At 51.4% G+C, this 22717-nt stretch overlaps 2 protein-coding genes across 3 annotated transcripts in view; both read left to right on the top strand.

Annotated features, from left to right (window-relative positions):
- Nucleotides 1-22717, top strand: part of HUWE1 (HECT, UBA and WWE domain containing E3 ubiquitin protein ligase 1) — a 1800886-nt gene that overhangs the window by 107093 nt on the left and 1671076 nt on the right. The gene's annotated exons all lie outside the window — the stretch shown is intronic.
- LOC147684300 (uncharacterized) lies at nt 20237-21082 on the top strand. Its single transcript, XM_086942331.1, has one exon. The coding sequence runs from the start codon at nt 20237-20239 to the stop codon at nt 21080-21082; it is 846 nt and encodes a 281-aa protein (XP_086798457.1).

Genomic DNA, 22717 nt, shown 5'->3' with positions numbered 1-22717 from the left:
CGCTGAAGAAGTCGTCAACAAGGTAGGAGACTACTAGGGCTTTGGGGCCCATGGAAGATAGCTCGAGCAGGGAGCTAACTCACTGACATTGGGGACGAAACGCTTCAATAGGCTCAGGTCGAGGGATCCCACTAGGCCTTACCCAAGATCTTCCAGTGAGTTCTACGGCCCCGCCTTCGGGCTCGGCTACGGACATTGCTAAGGAGCCGCACCCTGCGAAACCGAAAGTGAAGACACCGGTCTCGACGCAAGTGAAAGCACTGGTGCCCCCATCGAAACCAAAAGTGCGTATTGCTTTGGTCGGCTCAAAGCCCTCGGACCTGTCGGCGCCGACGAAGCAAAAGGGCGTTATCGACCCGAAGAAACAGCTCAAGGGCGTCGAGACGAAGTCTGGCACGCCGAAGACAAAGGTCAAGGCAGTCAAGCCGAACTGATCGGTGCTGAAGACGGTCGACACCGACAAAGGGCTCAGTGATCCGAAGGGTCTCGAGACTCCGCGTCTACAAGACCAGGCCAAGAGCGGACCGATCCATGAGTCCACGTCTGGTGGTGCCTCGAAAGATTCCGTCGAGTCGACGCAGCCGTCCGCCGCTTTCTCCAAGCAAGTGGCGGACTCTCTAAAGCGCATCAAGGACAAGGCCTCGAGTGTCGAGCCAAAGGATCCTCCACCTTCGAAGCCTGTCGATAAACCGCAGAAGGCGTCAACGCCCATTCATTTCACGTTGCCACCGAAAGTGGCGCCGAAGGCTTTCGCCCCTAGAAAGGCCACCAACGTGCCCGAGAATGTGTCCTCGGTGCCGAAGTCGACGACAGCGGTCCCGGCCTCGAAGCATCGACAATCTTCGTTGGAAGAACAAGAACACTTGATCGATGCCGAAACGGGCAGACTTTCCCTTCATAAGCGAAAAATTCCCCCGAACAGCCAATTGAGTACTATAAAATTCCACTAAAGATGAAAAAGGATTCCATTTCGACCCCTGTTCTTGTGGAACCGGTTTCTCCATATGGCCATGATGTCTCACCCACGTATTCAGATGTGGACACTGGGGAAGGTGATGAGGATGAATACAGCTATCCTGTCTACACTGAGCCAGATGATACCAAGGAACCCTGGGCAGCTGCTGCTGACCCAGGTGATCCTCACTCTACCCCAGACACTCAGATGTATGCTGTAAAAACATCGCCTACAGAGGATTCTGCTGCATTTAATGCCCTCATTGAAAGGGCAGCGAAGAATCATGACGTCCAGCTCCATGCTGACCCCATTAAAGTGCACTCTCTTGACACCTTTTCCGTCTCAGAGAGGACTGTCAAGACTCTGCCTATGTTGAAGGGTGTCTTGAAGCATGCTGGGGAGATCTTTAAGGAGCCTACGAGAGCCAGGGTGATAAACCCTAGAATTGAAAAGAAGTATAAACCGGCGCCTCGTGACCCCACTTACATCAAGGGACAGTTGCCGTTAGACTCTCTTGTTGTTTCTAATGCCCGGAAGAGGGCGAATTCACAAACAATGGGTGATGCTCCTCCCCCAGATAAGGAATCTAAGGTGTTTGAGGCATCGAGGAAAAGGGTGGCAGCTCAAGCGGTAATATCTGGCGAATTTCAAATACACAAGCACTTCTAGCCAGGTATGACAGGGCACAATACGACACACTGGAGACCCTGTTACAGCTCCGGCCAGACGAATACAAAGAGGCAGCTGAGATGCTCATCCAAGAGGGGAAGCTCATATCAAATGCTTCTATTAAATGTGCACTGGACGCGACAGACACCGCGGCCAGAGCTATCAACACTAGTGTCATGCTGAGATGACATGCCTGGCTCAGAATCTCAGGATTCAAGCCGGAGTTGCAGACCACCATTCTCAGTCAGACAGTAAAGCCTGATCATCTATTTGGCCCAGAGGTGGACACCACCTTGGAGAAGATCACAAAGGACACTGAAACTGCTAAGTCCATGGGGCTCTGCAGTCCCAGCAGTTCAGGGGTGGTTCTTTTTGTCGCTCAAGCACTAGAGGTGTTTCCAGAGGCCAGCTCTCCCAAACGACACAGTACTATAAAGGCGGCACGCAGACCACATACACCAAACAGAGTCGAGGTGGATATCGTGGAAACCGCGCCGAAGGCAGAGGTCGTGGAAACAACAACTCCAGATCCTCCGCCACTAACAAACAGTGACGCCTTGAAACTGCCTCCCAACCACGCAACACCTGTTGGGGGGAGACTTCAACAGTTCCTGCCAGTCTGGAAGTCCATCACCACAGACAGGTGGGTCACACAGCTTATACAGCACAGTTACTGTCTGGAGTTATCATCCACTCCACCCAACATACCCCCAAGACACCGTCCTATGTCCGCCGAGCATTTGCACTTATTGCAGCAGGAAGTCCTCGTCTTGCTGCAAAAACGGGCAATCGAGCTTGTGCCTGTCAAAGAAAGAGGCCCAGGAGTTTACTCACTGTCTGGCCTGCTTACTTCCAGCTGTGATGGATGCGGCTGCTCTCTTCACTGGGTGTGTTCCCAGTGGAGGGCTCTTGCCCTCGTTTATTCTCTTCTACTTTGAGTCTCTGAGTTGCACTTCTTCCTCTGTACTCCTCTGCGTTGCCTGTACCTGGGGCTTTTGGTGGAGATCCCTGGTACATTGGCTGCTGGCCTCCTTTCTATTGCCCTTCCTTCTCCTGTTTGATGAGGACTGGGCTGCCTTTTGTGGTTATGACTCCTTCCCTGGGGGGCGGGGGTGCATTCTCCACGATACTGAGGTTCTAGGTTCTAGCCTGCTGGGGGGGGGGGGGGGCAGGGCTCTTCCCCTGTCCCTGGTGGCTCTTTCCCCTGTCCCTGGTGGCTCTTTCCCCTGTCCCTGGTGGCTCTTTCCCCTGTCCCTGGTGGCTCTTTCCCCTGTCCCTGGTGGCTCTTTCCCCTGTCCCTGGTGGCTCTTTCCCCTGTCCCTGGTGGCTCTTTCCCCTGTCCCTGGTGGCTCTTTACCCTGTCCCTGGTGGCTCTTTCCCCTGTCCCTGGTGGCTCTTTCCCCTGTCCCTGGTGGCTCTTTCCCCTGTCCCTGGTGGCTCTTTCCCCTGTCCCTGGTGGCTCTTTCCCCTGTCCCTGGTGGCTCTTTCCCCTGTCCCCTGTCCCTGGTGGCTCTTTCCCCTGTCCCCTGTCCCTGGTGGCTCTTTCCCCTGTCCCCTCTTTCCCCTGTCCCTGGTGGCTCTTTCCCCTGTCCCCTCTTTCCCCTGTCCCTTGTCCCCTCTTTCCCCTGTCCCTGTCCCCTCTTTCCCCTGTCCCTGTCCCCTCTTTCCCCTGTCCCTGGTGGCTCTTTCCCCTGTCCCTGGTGGCTCTTTACCCTGTCCCTGGTGGCTCTTTCCCCTGTCCCTGGTGGCTCTTTCCCCTGTCCCTGGTGGCTCTTTCCCCTGTCCCTGGTGGCTCTTTCCCCTGTCCCTGGTGGCTCTTTCCCCTGTCCCTGGTGGCTCTTTCCCCTGTCCCTGGTGGCTCTTTCCCCTGTCCCTGGTGGCTCTTTCCCCTGTCCCTGGTGGCTCTTTCCCCTGTCCCTGGTGGCTCTTTCCCCTGTCCCTGGTGGCTCTTTCCCCTGTCCCTGGTGGCTCTTTCCCCTGTCCCTGGTGGCTCTTTCCCCTGTCCCTGGTGGCTCTTTCCCCTGTCCCTGGTGGCTCTTTCCCCTGTCCCTGGTGGCTCTTTCCCCTGTCCCCTCTTTCCCCTGTCCCTGGTGGCTCTTTCCCCTGTCCCCTCTTTCCCCTGTCCCTGGTGGCTCTTTCCCCTGTCCCTGGTGGCTCTTTCCCCTGTCCCTGGTGGCTCTTTCCCCTGTCCCTGGTGGCTCTTTCCCCTGTCCCTGGTGGCTCTTTCCCCTGTCCCTGGTGGCTCTTTCCCCTGTCCCTGGTGGCTCTTTCCCCCGTCCGGGGTCTTGGGTTTGCCTGAGCTGGGTAGGTCCTCTCGTGGACCCTCTTTCCCCTTGGGTCTGGATAGGGTATCAATTCTACGTGAAGGAATCTGCGGCTAGTAGTCTCTATCAGATGTACGAGTTACTTACCTTCGGTAACAATTTCTGGTAAAGACGATTCTAGTCCCAGTGTCCTTCACGACCCGCCCTTCCTCCTTGTTCTGCGAGGGTCCTTCTTGGTCTTCTGCACTCGCCTACCTCCGGGTGGTTGCCTTTTGCTAGTGCCTTTTCTTAGTCCCTCCTTGGATATATGCTCACCTTGTTGCTCCATTCTTGACTTTTATGGGCACTTCAGCGCCCCTGCACCCTGGTCTCCAGTGTGGGGGTTTGCTCGTGCTCTTCCCTTTGTTGCTTGCACTTCTGTCTTTGGCAGTCCTTGGGGTTGAGGTACCTTGGCTGGTCTCAACCTTGGCTTTCAGGAGACTTTCTCCCTGCTGGTATTGTCTGAGGTTGAATGGTCATTGCTCTCCGTTCTGACCTTGGTGCCCCTTCCTGCTCCGGGCTGTGGCTGAAGACTTCTTGTTCTCCAGTATTAGGGGTGTCTTTCATAGATTCACATGCTTGAATATTCCCCGTCGTCTAAGTGGGAGTCCCACAGTACATAAAATAGCAGTAATATATGCATGTTCGAGGCATGTAGGGCTGCTGACATTCATATCTGTGCATAGATCGCCGCCTAGTGTTGGGTCCGGATGATTGCACATTGTTGTCCTGGAAGAGTCTTCGAAGTATCACGAGATAGGTGGCTCCTCCCCTGGACTACAGTGCGCATGGGCATCGACTCCATCCCCAGATTATTTTTTTCCGCCATTGGGTTTGGATGTCTTTGGTTCCCTCTTATCGGAATCGATAAAATTAACTTAACTTTACTTAAGACCAAAAGGTCTTTAGGACTTGCGTCGGTATTGTCTTGCGTTCAGCTTCGCAACTTTCCTCGGCTTTGAGCCGAGCTTGTACTTCCGCGTGCTTTCGGCGCGGAGGCCCTAGTCGACGCTCCAGACTCTTCGACCATCCATCATGGAACGAAGCCCATTCAAACGATGTCCGGTGTGTAACTCGAAGTACCCACACATCGATGTCCACCCGGTGTGCAACAAGTGCCTGTCGCCGGACCACGACGAGGCCTAGTGTATGGCCTGTTCAAGGTTCCGGTCCAAAAAAACACTCAAGCTCCGTTGATCTGCGCGCCTGGAGGCTCAGCAATCTGCACCGGCGCCTACGGACATTTTCGATGTTGAGGGTCGAGGATGAAGATATCCAGGACATCTCAGAATCTAACCCGAGGACGACTACGACGCCGGGGCCGAAGATTTCGGTGAAGTCGTCGAGGAGGTAGGAGACGGTGACAGGGCCCTTGGGGCGATGAAGGATAGCTCGGACGAGGAGCTTCCTCAAACTGACTCTGGGGCCGTTCAAATAAATAAGGCCCAGGTCGAGGGATCGCCTTCGGGCCTTACCCGAAACCTTGTTGTGGGTTCCTCGGCCCCGCCTGCTGGCCCGGCCACGGAGATTGATACAGATTCACTCCTGGTGACACAGAAACTGAAAGTGAAATCTATGGTCTCGACGCCAGAGATCGAAACCAAAAGTGCGCATCGCATTGGTCGGATCGAAGACTTCGGAGGTCTCGGCGCCGAAGAAATCTAAGATGGCTGTCGAGCCGAAGAGCCACGTCAAAATGGCCGACCCGAAGGCTACTACGTCTAAGCCGAAGGTTAAGGGGTAGGAAGCGGCTGCATCGGCGCCGAAGACTCAACGCCGGCAAGGGTCGACTCGATCACAAGAAGACGGTCGACGACCCCAAGAGGTCTCGTCCCGACCCGAAGAAGCGGCCAGACGACCCGAAGACCCTCTCTGCCCCGCTTCCACACAAGGCCAAGGGTGCTGCGCCGAGTGTGTCGACTCCGAGGGGAGCCTCGTCGGACTTCACTCCAAAACCAACCTCTAAAGACTCTGTCGAACCTGCGCGTCCATCCGCCGCGTTCACAAAGAAGGTTACGGAGTCCCTACAGCGTATTAGGGACGGCGCCGCAGCAGTCGAGCCGAAGGACCCTCCGCCGGGCAAGGCTCTGAAGAAACCGGCGAAGGCGCCCACGCCGATCCTCTTCACCTTGCCGCCTAAGACGGCGCCGAAGGCTTTCGCTGCTAAACCCGGGGCCGGCGTGCCCGAGAAGGTATCTTCGACGCCGAAGGCATTGTTGGTGGCCCACGGCCTCGACAACTTTCAGAGGAAGAGCGTCGCACATTTCATCGACGCCGAAACGGGCAGGCTTTCCCTCCTGAAGAGGAAAAAACCCCCGGAGCCCCAATTGGAGTCGTACAAGATCCCACTCAAACGGAAGATGGACTCTGCTGGTACTCCAGCCTTGGTGGAGCCCATTTCACCACAGGCTCATGAACTCTCGCCCACTCACTCCAATGTGGACGCTGGTGAGGACGACGACTAGGATGAATACAGCTATCCTGTCTACACCGACCCAGAGGATGTGGCAGAGCCCTGGTCTGCTGGTGGTGAGCCTTGGGACCCGCATTCTGGGCAGGACCCTCAGCTCTTCTCCGCGAAAACTTCCCCCACTGAGGACTCTGCGGCTTTCAACGCCCTCATTGAGCGGGAAGCGGCCAATCACAACGTCTAGCTGCATGCTGACCCTGTGGACGTAGACTTCCTCTTTGACACCTTTTCTGTCTCTGAAAAGACTGTAAAAACTCTGCCAATGCTGAAGGGTGTTTTAAAGCACGCTGCTGAGGTCTTCAAAAAACCCACCAGGGCGAGAGTCATCAACCAGAGGATCGACAAGAAGTAAAAGGCAGCGCCTACAGATCCAATTTATATTAGGGGACAGTTGCCTCTGGACTCCCTGGTTGTCTCCAATGCCCGGAAGAGGGCCAACTCGCAGACTACGGGTGATGCTCCTCCCCCAGACAAAGAATCAAAAGTCTTTGAGGCTTCGGGGAAGAGGGTGGCAGCGCAGGCAGCCAACATATGGCACATCTCTAACACGCAGGCACTCCTGGTGCGTTATGACAGTGCACACTATGATACCCTAGAGACCCTTTTGCAACACCTGCCCGATCAATATCAGGAAGGGGCTGAAATGTTAATACAAGAGGGGAAGCTGATCTCCAACTCTTCCATAAAGTGCGCTCTGGACGCGGCTGACACCGCCGCACGCGCAATTAACACTAGTGTTATGCTTCGCAGACATGCATGGCTAAGAATATCTGGGTTCAAGCCGGACATTCAAACCACCATCTTGAACCAAACGGTCAACCCGGATCACCTGTTTGGCCCTGAGGTTGATACCACCCTTGAGAAGATGAAGGACACCGACACTGCAAAATCCATGGGTGCCTTGCAGTCCCAGCAGTTTCGGAGTGGGTCCTTTCGTCGCTCCAATATTAGAGGCACCTCAAGGGGTCCACTTTCGCAGTCCGCGCAGTTCTACAAAGGCAACACCCAGACTACTTATGCCAACAAGGGTCGAGGTGGATACCGCGGCAACAACGCCAAGGGCAGAGGACGTGGCAACAACAGCTCCAGGTCCTCTACCGCCAACAAACAGTGACGTATTGTCACTGCCCCCCGACCACACAACACCGGTCGGGGGAAGACTCCAGCAGTTCCTGCGCGTGTGGAAGTCCATCACCAAGGACAGGTGGGTCAGAAAGCTTATCCAATTTGGTTATTGTCTGGAGCTCACATCCACTCCTCCCAACATACCCCCAAGGCACCGTCCTATGTCCGGCGAGCACTTGCACTTATTGCAGCAGGAGGTCACAGTCATGCTGAAAAAGGGGGCAATAGAGCTCATGCCCTTGCAGGAAAGAGGCTCGGGAGTTTACTCCCTGTACTTCCTGATTCCAACGAAGGACGGATCCCTCAGGCCCATTCTAGATCTCAGGCCCCTCAACTTTTACATCCTGTCCGTGAATTTCCACATGCTAACACTGCAGCAAGTTCTCCCACTGCTTCAACAGGGGGACTTTCTGGCAACTCTGGACCTAAAGGATGCGTACTTCCACATTCCGCTACATCCTTCACACAGAAAATACCTCAGGTTCACCATCCAAAACCAACACTACCAATTCAAGGTTTTGCCTTTCGGGGTCACCATGGCACCCAGGGTATTCACGAAATGCGTGGCGACGCACCTGAGATGTCAAAACATCCACGTCTACCCCTATCTGGACGACTGGCTCATTCAGGCGAAGTCGGCCCAGCAGTGCGCCAACCATGTGTCCCACACCATTCATCTCCTGCACGATCTGGGATTCTCACTGAATTACCCAAAATCCCATCTCCAGCCCGCCCACATACGGCAGTATCTGGGTGCGACCATAGACACTCTGGCGGCCACAGCCCAGCCAAATTCAGTGAGTCGGCAGCATTCAATCGCTGATCCAAAAATTCAGACCTCCACTCGCTTCCAGCAAGAGTGTTCATGCAGTTGATAGGCATGATGGCCTTCTGCATCTCCATTGTCCCGCACGCCAGACTACATATGCGTCCGCTTCAGGAGTGCCTAGCACGTCAATGGACTCGGGCTCACAATCAGTTGAAAGACCTAGTGTTGGTGAGCGGTCGGGCATTCAACTCTCTGCATTGGTGGAATCCACAAAACCTTTGCAAGGGCCGACCGTTCCAGGAGCCTGTGCCAGAGATTATCCTGACCACGGACGCCTCTCTCCAGGGATGGGCAGCGCATGTACTTCAATACACTGTGCAGGGACTGTGTACGCAGCAACAGGGGAAGATGCACATCAATGTTCTAGAACTGATAGCGATCTTCATGGCACTGAAGGCTTTCAAAGTACATCTATGCAACAAGGTCGTGTTGATTCGGACGGACAACATGACGGCAATGTACTACATTCAAAAGCAGGGAGGCACACACTCTCCGCAGCTGTCTCATCTGGCTCACAGCATGTGGAAGTGGGCCATTCAGAGGAACATCTTCCTCATGGCAGAGCACCTCCCGGGCACAGCCATCAGATGCACGAGTGGGAGATACATCCATCAGTACTCCAGCCGTACTTCCAAAGGTGGGGTCATCCAGAGATAGACCTGTTCGCCACAAAGGAGAACTCAAAATGCCAAAGCTTCGCCGCCAGGTTCCCACACCCACAGTCGCAGGGCAATGCGATATGGATGAACTGGTCAGGCAAATTTGCGTACGCTTTCCCCCAGCACCTCTGATACCGCTGGTGGCACGCAAGCTCAGGCAGCACTCGATGACTCTCATCCTGGTTGCTCCGACGTGGGCTCGCCAACCATGGTACACCATGTTTCTAGAACTGTCCGTGGTACCGCATCAAAGGCTACATCTCACACCCAGCCTTCTGACGCAGAGCCATGGCGACATTCAGCACCCAGATTCGCAACAGCTCAACCTGGCGATCTGGCTCTTGAAGTCCTAGAGTTTGGCTACCTAAACTTACCTCCCGACTGCATGGACATCATTCGGGAGGCGAGGAAGCCCACTACTAGAGCCTGCTATGCGGCAAAATGGAAGCGGTTTGTCATTTATTGTGCAAACCACAGCATTAACCCGCTGGATGCTTCTATTCAGAACATCATCTGTTACCTTTTCCATCTGTACAAGTGTAATCTGGCCTATACTTCCATTCACATTCATCTGTCTGCAATGGCCGCTTATCTCCAAAATAGACAGCACCTTTCACTCTTCAAGGTGCCTGCCATCAAGGCTTTTTTGGAAGGCCTCAAACGAGTCATTCCACCACGGACTCCACCAGCCCCTGAGTGGAACCTCAATGTGGTTCTTACCAGGCTGATGGGTCCTCCCTTTGAACCACTGCATTCCTGCGAGATTCAGTTCTTGACATGGAAAGTGGCTTTCCTCGTAGCAATTACATCGCTACGGAGGGTTAGTGAATTACAAGCCCTCACAATCCAAGAGCCATTTATCCAAATTCATTCCAACAGGGTGGTGCTCCGCACTAATCCTAATTTTCTGCCCAAGGTTGTGTTTCAGTTCCACATCAACCAAACAATCGAAATACCTGTTTTCTTTCAAAATCCTGAATCATTGGCTGAGCGGATGCTCCATACCCTTGACGTTAAACGGGCCCTAATGTATTACATTGATAGGACCAAGGATTTTAGAAAGACTAAGCAACTCTTTGTCGCCTTTGCACCACACCACAAAGGTAACCCTATTTCCAAGGCTGGTATTGCTAGGTGGATCGTTAAATGTATCCAGATCTGCTATCTGAAAGCAAAACGCACTCTTACCATTCCACCAAGAGCCCACTCCACCAGGAAGTTGGGGGCCTCTATGGCATTCCTTTGGAAACATTCCCTTGGAAGACATATGTAGAGCAGCCACATGGTCTACCACACACACATTTACTAAGCATTACTGTGTTGATGTGCACTCCAAACAGCAGGCAGCTGTAGGGCAGGCTGTTCTCAAAACACTTTTCCAAACTGCTGCAGCTGGCACGGGCGGCGGCCGGTAATGGAAGGACGGCTATGTATTCTATGCACAGATATGAATTCAGCAGCCCACATGCCTCGAACCGAATATGCTACTTACCAGTATGCATCTGTTCTTGTCATGTCGGGCTGCTGACATTCATATCGCCCGCCCTCCTCCCCGGCGCCTGTAGCAGCTGCAGTATTCACATATACTCATGGCATGGTCATCATTCACCGAGTTTCACTCCATTTTGGCCACAATGGCTAAATCCAATCTGGGGATGGAGTCGATGCCCATGCGCACTGTAGTCCAGGGGAGGAGCCACCTATCTCGTGATACTTCGAAGACTCTTCCAGGACAATGTGCAATCATCCGGACCCAACACTAGGTGGCGATCTATGCACAGATATGAATGTCAGCAGCCCTACATGCCAAGAACAGATGCATACTGGTAAGTAGCATATTCGATATAAGTAAAATTATTATAATTATATAAATACATATACATATATAAAATACAGTAAAATATCCAGAAAACTCATAAGTACCATAGAAAGCCTAAGGGAGAAACTCAACTTGGTAACATATCAGTGTCATTATGTTTTGGTCCATATTCCAGCCAATCAGGCTTTAGCTCCCTCTAGAACCTTCTCCTCAGAAGCCCAAGACCTCAGATTTTCTACCGCACGTCGTGTGAAGGGAGTCTCCCTGAGCTTTGCCCAGTTTCAACTATTTAGCTGTATTTTCAACTGTTTTCTTCAAGGAAATCTTTGTTCACATCTTGTCCATCCTGTGGAAAACTGTGTCTCTTTCATGGAGATCCACACAGTAAATGTATTTACTGTCTTTACCCTGACCATGAAGTGAAGACCTGTAAGTACTGTCGTACTTTTCCACCTAAAACTTTAAGGGACAGAGAGGCCCGTCTCCTTCTGTGGCTTCGGAAGTTGAAGACAACGGACGCTGTGGTCTCGGAGGATGAGTGTCTCCTCTTTTCATTCAAAGACCTCTCAAAAATGTGGGTCGGAGACTGAGATACCCTCTCCTTTTCCGAAGAAAAAGAGACTTGTTGATGTTTCTAAGGTTGTCTCCCCACAGGATTTGCCTCCACATGCGCCTACGAGACTAGGTTCTCTGGCGTCATTGTCCAAAGCCATGCCTTAATCCTCTAAAATGGGCATTGGCTCATCGTCGCGTCCGTCGACGACTACGAAATCCGTGGATGCGGTCTCCACGTTGACGACGAATTGCTCTGTCCTCTAACTAGGTCGACGTCCACCTCGTCGACATCACATGAGGTGAGGCCTATTACCTCTGTTTTGAAGATCTCGTCTACGGCTTCTAAATCCACCTCGTCGACGAGGATTCAACAGTCGACGCGCCTTTCGTCTACGCACTCCTCGTCGTCGACCAAGACTTCTACTTCGTCGACGGGACCTACTTCGTCGACAACTACCTAGTCGACGACTGCCTTACCGTCGACGACTGTCACTTCATCGACAGTCCATCCTTCGTCGACGGGACCATCTTCGTCGACTAGCAAGTCCATTGCCTCATCGACTGAGCCGTCGACGGCGAAGAAATCGTCGTCGACTAAGCCTAAGACACTTCCGTCAACGGAATCCTTGCCTGTGGACACAGTGCAGATGCCTCAAACGGCTGATGACTCTTCCATCGCCACGTTGACTGGCTCGTCGACCCTGCACCACTCTTTAGCCACAGCTACCACCTTCACAGTGGTTACTGCTTCTACGCTGCGACGCGTACCTCTAATTCAACTGAGTCCAATTAAGAGTGGGTCTGCACATCCTGACAAGTTATTTCAGTCAGCGGAGGAGGACTCCAATGATTCGGAGCATGATAATATCTTTGGTCAAGCGGCTAGTCCATCCGAGCTGCACATTAAGTGCCAGGATTATGATGAGGAGGAAGAGTAGGTCGAAGATGGGACAGAACTTTTTCCAGTAGATAGGTTAGAAGCACTTATGTCAGACCAAACGACAAAGATACCACTGTCTTTAATAAGAAATCTGCAACACATGCTGGATGATTATAACCGCAGATTTCCTCCATCGCGGCCTGTTTCTCCAGTCCCGCAACCTCTTCCGCAAACACAAACCTCTGCACCAGTTCCGTCACAATCACCGGTGCATGCCCTGCCTGATACGGACAATGACGATCCTGATCCTCAAAATACAGATCCAAATGATCATGACAATGTCCTTCAAGAATGGGATGATCACAGGGCTCACACGCCTTCCACTCCACCAACGTCGCCATTGGCTTCGCCTCCTGTGGACATATGCAGCTTCCACAATTTGATGGTCCGCGCTGCTAAGAGGTTTCATCTCACTTTGGACGTCCAACAAACTGACTGTTTTCTCTACGATTAAGGACCTGCCTCAAAGGCAAGCTCACACTATCCCAATAATTGACCACATTTGGGAGGAAGGTCTCAAATTAATGGAGCGATCGAATTCGATCCCAGCTGTCCTGCCAAGACTTGATAAAAAAATATAAAGCACCAGCAAATTCTCCAGCACGTTTGGTGTCTCAACCCAAGGCGGACTCCGTCATTACTCAGGCGGCTCAAAAGAGGTCTCGCAATCCTTCCACGCCCCTTACTTCTCCTCCAGATCAGGAAGGCCGAAAGCTGGATTCCATAGGGAAAAAATGTACTACCATGGCAGTCACCACTGTAAGGGCAGCTAATTCCTTGGCCATTCTTGGATAGTATGACTGCCAAATGTGGTCCGAGATTGCGGCATTGCTTCCACAACTTCCAGACGATATTCGCGCAGAGGCACAAACCATCATTCAGGAGGGTGAAAAAATCTCCTCTGAGATTATTGACTGCGCCATTGATATCTCCTCTACGGGGTTTAGACAGTTGGCGGGAGCTGCTGTTTTACGGCATCAAGGCTGGTTAAAATCAACAGCATTTCGCCCTGAAGTCCAAGCTAAAGTCCTCTATCTTCCTTATGATGGGGAATCGCTTTTCGGAAAGCATGTCGACTAGGTCCTCGAATTAATTAAGAAAGACACGGATACTGCCAAGGCGTTGGGGTCTCTCCAATATAAGAAACGCCCCTTTCGAGGAGCACGCTGTAGAGGAGGCAACTATTCCACTTTTCGTGGCTCAAACCAATATCGCACCTACAATGACAATCGACAAAGACAAACTTACCAGTCCCAGAGTCGTCAGACCTCCTCCAGACCATACCAAAGGAAAACTACCTATAGAGGTGGTTCAAATGCAAAGAAACTGTGACAGTCCCAGCACTATTTCTCCACCGACTGTAAAAATTGGAGGTCGAATCTCAAATTACATCTTGAATTGGTCCAACATTACTTCCGATCAGTGGGTCCTAGATCTGATTTCAAAAGGACACCTTGGAATTCACAAAATTTCCTCCAACTCGCCCTCCTACTGGCCCACCTCCTCCCCATTTCAAGGACCTTTTGACTCAAGTCAAATTAATGATCAGGAAGGGTGCTGTCGAGGTAGTACCACAAGGCCAGCAGGGCAAAGGATTTTACTCCCTCTTTGTTCTAGTAAAGAAAAAATAGGGAGAATGGCGCCCAATTTTGGATCTACGAGCTTTAAACAAATTCATCATGTCCAAAACTTTTCAAATGTTGACCCTGCTCCATATTCTACATTACCTCAATCCCGGAGAGTTCCTCTCTACGATCGACCTCCAGGTCCCCTATTTTCATGTTCCCTTCCGGCCCAGGCACAGAAAATATCTTTATTTTACAGTTGGACACCTACACTTTCAATACAGAGTCCTGCCGTTCGGCCTCCTTTCAGCACTGAGGGTCTTTACCAAGATCATGGCCCAGTAGCTGCTTTTCTGCGCCTGCAAGGCATAGTTTTATCCATACCTGGACGATTGTCTCATAAAGGCTCCGAACCTCCAACTGGCAATCCAGCATACGCAGTCTTGCATCTCCCTGTTTCAAGACTTTGGCCTTTCCATCAATTGCCAGAAGTCACACTTTCGCCCGTCTCAGCGGCGATATTCTAGGAGCCTCACTAGATTCTCAGCTGGCAATGGTTTTTGTCTCCCAGGAAAGACAAGACCGTATGCTCCAGATGGTACGGTCCCTGCAGTCAAAACTGTACGTTTCAGTCTGGATGTTTAAATCCTTCCTCGGCATGGCTTCCTCTGCCATACAGTTGATTCCCCACTGCAGACTACATATGAGGGTCGTCCAAGAGGAGTTAAACAAGCAGTGGAAACAGATTTCAGGGTCATTCAACGACCGGATCCTTCTCGCGCCCCGCATTCAGGAAGCTCTGGAGTGGTGGTCTCACCCTCCGAACATTTCAAAAGGTTGGTCTTTTCAAGACGCTGCTCCGACTCAGACGCTTACAACCGATGCGTCCCTGGAGGGCTAGGGAGCGCATCTTGAAGGTCTGCCAGTACAAGGGAAATGGACTGCGGTCCACCGCACTTGGCATATAAACCGCCTAGAGCTTCTGGCGATCTTCCTTGCCCTGAAGTCTTCAACGGATTGTTCAAGGTCAATCTCTGCTGGTGAGGACAGACAACACCACCAGCATGCATTACCTGAACAAGCAGGGCGGCACAAGGTCCCTTTTGCTTTCCCAACAAGCACAGGAGATATGGAATTGGGCGATTCGTCATCAAATTATCTCACAGCCATCCATGTGCCGGGTGCTTCCAATGTTCTGGCAGATTCACTCAGCAGGTCTTTCTCGAACAACCACGAGTGGGAACTCCATCAACCAACTCTCGTTCATTTTCCGCCAGTGGGGCCAGCCGCAGATGGATCTTTTTGCGACTATCACTGTAGGAAGGTAGATACCTGACTATGGCTACCCCCGATTTTTTTTTGCCTGGTATTTTGCTGGTTTTCCGACTTAGTTGACCTGGGGCCCTGCCAATCAGGACCCCAGGCCTACTGCTCTCTCTCTAAAATGGATTCCATGTACCTTAGGTACATTTCCAATTGGAACTGGGCCACCTTGTCAGACCCTGTAACTCAGGGCATCGGTGTACCCAGGGCCTACCAGGGGCTGAAGCATGTATTATGCCACCCCTGGATGGCCATCTAAATCTGACACAACTGGCTGCACGACAGCTGGGGCAAGGTGGCGTACTCGCCCTTTGCTTTAGATATAGTATACCTATATCTAACCCTAAAGTGGACACCCGAATTCCTATCAGTCACTCCTATGGCAGGCCTTGACAATCCTGAAAGCAGAGTGTGTGGAATCGTGTGAATTGGGCTCTGGCACGAGCCGAGCCCGGTTGCAGCTTGCGGAACCAAGACCCAATGGCTGTTCCATGATAACACGTACCATATCGATAACTTCGGTATCGCGTTATCAAGACATGTCGAGTAAGGTGTCATACGAATCGGGATACTGACCCCTCACCAATGCTGGCGATGGGGTTAGCATTCCACCCTTCTAGAGGGACACGACATGTACGTAACTGTGAACCCCGGTTAAAGTTAACTGAAGCCTCAGCACCACAAAATGGACGCTGCCACCACAGACACGAGTCTGACCTCCTGCTGCTGGGAGTCCTTCCAGCGAGGAGAGCTTGGACAAAGGGTTTCCTGTCCGGGGCGGTGTTCGCACCATCCCAGACAGGGTTTTGTGTATCCTGGGTAGGCAGGGCTTTACAGGAAGGTGACTGCGGAGTGGCACCCCGGTGCTCACTACGCATCTGCTGGCTAGAACCAGTTCCAGGGGCGCCCCAGCCCCTGACCTGGGGAAAGTCCGGCATGGGAGAGGGGTGTAACCACCCCCCTTTCTGGTCCCACCCTTAGGGCAGGACCTAGTCACGTACCCACCCCTTTCTTTAGGATAAAGGCAGGAGCGGGGACCCTTCCAAATTAGATCATCTTTGAATCAAGAATACTTTCTACGAAAGGAACTCTCGACTCTTAAGATTTCTCCCTTGTGGCTAAGGAGTAGTCACCCTGCATCCGCAGGCACCATCTAAGAACTCTGCGGTTTGCTGCAAGTCCTTCCTCAGGAATCCGACGGCCCAGCTCGACGAGAACCGGCTTCCCTGGCACCTCTGACCTCTACCCACATCGTCAGCTCAGCTGAGATCTGTGGGTGCGACGAGACCTCGAGGGACCGGCCATCATCAAAACCTGCACGCTTTCTTAAACCAGCACGACCGCCGAGGGATCCTCTGGTGAGTGCTTTGGGGTCCGAGAAGCCCCGACCCAGAGCAGCTCCAGCACCGAAGTGCAGCCTCCCAGCATCTCCACGATCTGCGTGGGGCCCTTCTGCTCTTGCCGCTCAACCCGTTGTCTGGTTACTAGCCGCTGGCTTGTGACCTTCTTGACGACGCCCGACAACCAACGCTGCTGGTCTGGTTGCTCCAGACTGGCCTTTGCTCCCTTCTGAGAGAGGAGCACCCCGGACCCTCCTGGTCCACTCACGACGCCATTTTAGGCCCACCACGTGGCCCTGAATTTGCCAAGGCTTGTTGCCCCAATCCTGGGCCCAGCGACGCCGACAGCATCAACCTTCGTGGGACAGCTCGCACCTCCATCCTGGTCGCCGACAACGCCTCCTGGTCCGTGAGACTGCAGAGCCTAGCGTCGCCCACTCACCTAGTCAAGGTGACGATCATCCGGTGCCCTCCTGGTACCCTCTGACTACTGGCTAGTAGTTACGAACTTGGTCCCCTCAGCTTTCAGGTGTCATCCATCTCTGATCCAGGCTTGGATCTCTACGAACTATCTCCTCTGGTCGCCGGCCAGCAACTCCTTCCTTCCGGCTCCTGGCTCGTCAGCGAGGACTCCTGACGTCTGTAAAGACTTGTGCAGCCGCAGCCCTTGGGCTAGGTAACTTCGGCATTTCGGTGCCCGCATAGCCTCCTTATTTAAGGGTCCCGAGTCCCTATCGCTTCCGACTTGCCTTATCGGGTCCGCCCGAGACCACTAAACTTTCCGTGCCCTCGGGCACTTGTATTGATTGTGCACTTGAAGTATTTTCCTAAGTTTCGTTGTGTGCTTAGTACCCTGTCCTCATAAAGAGTACAGGGCTGTTGTGATTCTAATAAATACACTGTTTATTTTCATAACACTTGTGTGGTGTCCTTTCACTTGGTTTTCAATTGGTATGTGATGGTATAACAGCTGGCTTAACACGCCCTCTAGAGTTTAGCCCGAAGACTGCTCGTATCCACGCTACTAGGATAGCTGGTCTAAGGTTGACTTGCAACCAATCACCATAAGGGTCGTTTGGACTGATGCATAGTGATCACTAGAATAGTGAGCACTGCATATCGGGCCAACTTCTCACAATCACCAACAGGAAATGCCAACGCTTTGCAAGTCTTCATCCCCACAGAGTCGAGCGGAAATGCATTTTCGATCAGCTGGTTGAACGCATTCAGCTACGCTTTCCCTCCGATTCCTCTGATTCCACGCTTGTTGCACAGGATGAGGCTTCAACTCTGCCACATCATCCTGATCGCACCCATGTGGCAGCGGCGCCCATGGTTCTCGGACCTGCTCTTGTTCTCCCAGAACGAGCCAATTCCGCTTCATCCACTGCCTCACCTCCTCACGATGCAGCAGGGGCAGATTTACCATCCGGATCCAGCATACCTCCAGCTCCATGCCTGGAACCTGAACCTGAACACCATGAATTTGCGACGCTGACTGTAGAGAGGTGTTGGCGCACGCCAGTGCTCCTTCCACCATTAAAACCAATCAGTTGAAGTAGAAGCGTTTCTGTGTCTGGTGCCACACCAAAGCCTTGGATCCGATGACCGCCAAACCAGAACAAATCCTGCCTTTCTTCCTATCCCTTGCAAAGTCAGGACTTTCCCACTCAACTCTGAAGTTATTTCTGGCGGCTCACTTCCGTCATGATGGTTCTACCTCACTGTATTCGTCTAGAATCATTCAACAGTTTTTCAAAGGCCTCTTCCGTATGTTTCCACCCATTCGGCGTCCTCCGCCTGCTTGGCGCTTAAATCTGGTTTTGTCTCAATTCCTCCTACCTCCTTTTGAACCTATCCATTCAGCAAGCTTAAAATTCCTCACGTGGGAAGTTATTGCTCGCCTTGACGTCATCTAGGCGTGTCAGTGACATTCAGGCATTCACAATTCAGCCTCCTTTTCTCCCGTTCTCAAAAGAGGCTGTTACACTACGTACTAATCCTAAATTTATTCCGATAGTTTCCACTGATTTTCATCTCAATGAACCAGTCATTTTAAAAACTTCTTTCCTGATCCACTAACTCCTGCGGAACGTTAAGTTCGAGGCATATGGGCTGCAGATGGTACATTTATGAATAGATCGCCATCTGGTGTTGGGCTCGGATGATTGCACTTTGTTTTTCTCCTGGAGAAGTCTTTGTCGTCATAGATGACTCCTCCTCTTGGTGTTAGTGCGCATGGGCATCGGCTCCATCCTTAGATTGTTTTTTTCCGCCATCGGGTTCGGATGAGGATCGAAGAGCTCCGGACCGACTTCGGTAAAAGACGGTATATTCGGCGCGTAAAACTTTACAATTCAACGGTATTGTTACCGAACGCAACTTCACTTCCATCTCGACGCGTTTCGAAGAACGAAGACTACGAGAAGACCAACGCGACGTAGTCCAGCCCGGAGTCCATGGAAAGGACTCCATTCAAAAAATGTCCAACGTGTGGTGCTAAGTTTCCACACAAGGACCTACACGAGGTGTGCAACCTCTGCTTGTCCCCTGAACACGAATCCAGGGACTGTGAAGCCTGTGCAGCATTTTCTTCAAAATCGACGATTAGAAACCGTCGAGCCCGAAGACACGAGGTATCGAGAATGCAGTCACAAGCAATCCCGGAGCTGTTCGAGGACCAGCACCCAGAAGAGGAGGAAGAGGAGGCTGACGAGGCGGGGTCAGAAGAGGGCGAGTCCGACGCCGACGAAATCGGCGTCCAACAAACCGTGAGTGACGACGTCCCTTTACCAAAGAACAGACCCCGCACGGTGTCGACCCCGCCCTCGAGCCCGGTCAGACAACCGAAAAAAGTTTCCGACGCCCCGCCTTCGGGCCCGGCAACGAAACCGAAACCGAAACACTCGGCCTCCCATCATGGTGGTTCCGATAAACGGACCACATCGACACCGAAGCTCCATGACAAGGAAAGCTCGAAGTCGAAACAGTCCATATCGACACCGAAACACGTGTCGATGTCAAACACCCTCGACACCGGGGACATCCTCGACACCGAGAACATCGGATCCGAATAAAATCTCGGTGCCGAAAATACAAATGGACAGAAGTAAGAAAAAACACCTTTCGGACCCGAAAACTGCGGTACCGACACAGGAATATAAAACAGATCCTAAACAAAAGACTCTGTTGATAGATCCAAAAACTGGCAAAGTAGTCACAGAACTACCTAAAAAGAGGAAGAATGAACAGTCGGATGACAAGACTCATCCTAAGAAGAGAACAATGGGGACAAATACAACTCCTCCCCCTTCTCCAAGACATAGAGACACACCCTCTTCCCCTCTCCCTCACAATAGGCCAAATATGCCTCCCACACGACCATCTACACCTACAACAGATGTAGAGAGTGACACAGGGGAGGGAGAACATCCTAGGGATGATGAAGACACAATCCCAGAGGAGGTAGACCCATGGGAGGAGTACAATGTAGGGTCAGATAACGATAACGACCCTGAATTGTACCCTTCAAAACCCTCACCTCCTGATGATAATACTGGCTTTGCACAACTCATTAATAGAGCAGCAATATATCACAAGGTAGAACTACATGCAGAACCTCAAATAGAGGATTTCTTATTAGAAACACTACCTACCGCGCAAAGAACATCAGGAACACTACCAATGCTTAAGGGCCTTCTCAGTCATACATCAGAGATATTCAAAGACCCAGTGAGGGCTAGGATACTGAACCCAAGAATCGATAAGAAATATAGGGCAGCTCCAAAGGACCCAATATTCATTAAAGGGCAGATTCCTCTAGACTCACTAGTGGTCACAAACGCTCGTAAGAGAGCAAACTCTTTATCCACAGGAGAAGCTCCACCTCCTGACAAAGAGTCTAAGCTAATAGATGCCTCGGGCAAGAGAGTAGCATCTCAAGCGGCAAACAGCTGGCGCATAGCTAATACACAGGCACTACTGGCAAGGTATGACAGAGCGCATTATGATGAACTAGAAAAACTCATCACACATCTCCCTAAAGAACATCAAAAGAGGGCAGATCCACTCATACAAGAAGGGAAGTTAATTACTAACACTTCAATCAAGTGCGCCCTAGACGCGGCAGACACTGCAGCAAGATCTACAAACACAAGCATCATGTTAAGGAGACATGCATGGCTCAGGGTATCAGGGTTCAAACAAGAGGTACAAACATCATTACTAAACCAACCTTTTGATGGGAAAACACTTTTCGGCACAGGGACAGATGAGGCCTTAGAAAAGATGAAAAAAGATACCGAAACGGCTAAATCAATGGGAGCATTGCAACAGCCGACACAAAGAGGTTCCTTTCGTAGATCCGCCTATAGAGGAGGATCCAAAAATACAAGTACAAACCAGCAACAAACCTCTTTTACACCTACATCACCCAGAGGTAATTCAAGAGGTGGCTACAGAGGTAGCAACAACAAGGGTAGAGGTCGCGGGAACAACAACAACCGCAACTCTCCAACCCCAAAACAGTGACTTCATACAGCTCCCCCCAGACCATATAACACCGGTCGGGGGACGCCTATCACAGTTCCTACCTGTCTGGGAAAACATCACATCAGACAGGTGGGTGCGACAAATTATCCAACATGGTTATTGCCTGGAACTCACATCTACCCCGCCAAACATCCCCCCCAGGCAGCGTCCAATGAAACAAGATCACCTGACACTGTTAAAGAAGGAAGTACTATCCCTGCTAGAAAAGCATGCCATAGAGAAGGTTCCACAGCACCAACAAGGAACAGGAGTATACTCCCTATACTTCCTAATTCCCAAAAAGGACGGGTCTCTAAGGCCAATACTGGACCTAAGACCTCTCAACGCATACATAAATTCGGAACATTTCCACATGGTCACGCTACAACAAGTACTGCCTTTACTGAAGAAAGGGGACTTTCTTTCTACACTGGATCTAAAAGACGCTTACTTTCATATTCCAATTCACAAGGCCCACAGGAAATACCTCAGGTTTGTGGTAGAAGGACAACATTATCAGTTCAAAGTCCTTCCGTTTGGTGTCACAACAGCACCAAGGGTGTTCACAAAATGTCTAGCAGTGGTGGCAGCTCACCTAAGAAGACAACAAATACATGTCTTCCCATACTTGGACGACTGGCTAATAAAGGCCAAGTCACAAGAGGAATGTCTTCAAAACACACAAAAGACAATTCAACTACTACACCAGCTAGGGTTCACGGTGAACTACACAAAGTCACACCTACAACCAAGCAAGTTTCAACAATATCTGGGGGCTACTATAGACACAGGGAAAGCCAAAGTATACCCCAATCCAGTCAGGATTCAAACAATGCTTACAATCATTCAGAGATTCCAGCCACAACACTCACTACCAGCAAGAGTGTTTATGCAGCTATTAGGGATGATGTCATCCTGCATACTGCTAATACCATATGCCAAACTACAAATGCGTCCGCTACAAGAATGCTTAGCGACACAGTGGAATCAGGCTCAAGGACAGATTACGGATCTGGTGTTGGTAGACGACCGCACACACCGCTCTCTGAAGTGGTGGAACACAACAAACATTGCCAAGGGGCGGTCGTTCCTAGAGCCAATTCCACAGGTGACAATAACAGCAGACGCATCACTCACAGGATGGGGAGCACATATGGAAAAATACACAGTACAAGGGAGGTGGAGTGTGCAGGAAAAAAGACTGCACATCAATCACCTAGAACTACTAGCAGCATTTCTAGCATTGAAAGCCTTCCAAATACATGTTACCAACAAAGCTGTCCTGATCAGAACAGACAACATGACAGCAATGTATTATATTCAAAAACAGGGGGGGACGCACTCTCTCCAACTATCCAGACTAGCACAGGAAATTTGGAGATGGGCCATTCCTCAAAACATCTATCTGTTAGCCGAACACCTACCAGGAGTTCAAAATCAGATAGCAGACATCTTAAGCAGACAGTCGGAACAAATACACGAATGGGAACTGCACCAACAAATACTGCAGCCATTCTTCCAAAGATGGGGACAACCAGAGATAGACCTCTTTGCCACCCATCAGAACGCAAAATGCCAAAGCTTCGCGTCCAGGTACCCACACCACCTGTCGCAGGGCAATGCGTTATGGATAAA

Source organism: Lissotriton vulgaris, chromosome 10, assembly GCF_964263255.1.
Source record: "Lissotriton vulgaris chromosome 10, aLisVul1.2, whole genome shotgun sequence".
Taxonomy (NCBI): Eukaryota; Metazoa; Chordata; class Amphibia; order Caudata; family Salamandridae; genus Lissotriton; species Lissotriton vulgaris.
Note: the sequence above shows the minus strand (reverse complement) of the source record. Positions and strands in the feature narration are given on the sequence as shown.

Excerpts from the sequence above, each read along its gene's own strand:
- LOC147684300 (XM_086942331.1), top strand. The coding sequence starts at position 20,237 with ATGCTTAAGGGCCTTCTCAGTCATACATCAGAGATATTCAAAGACCCA.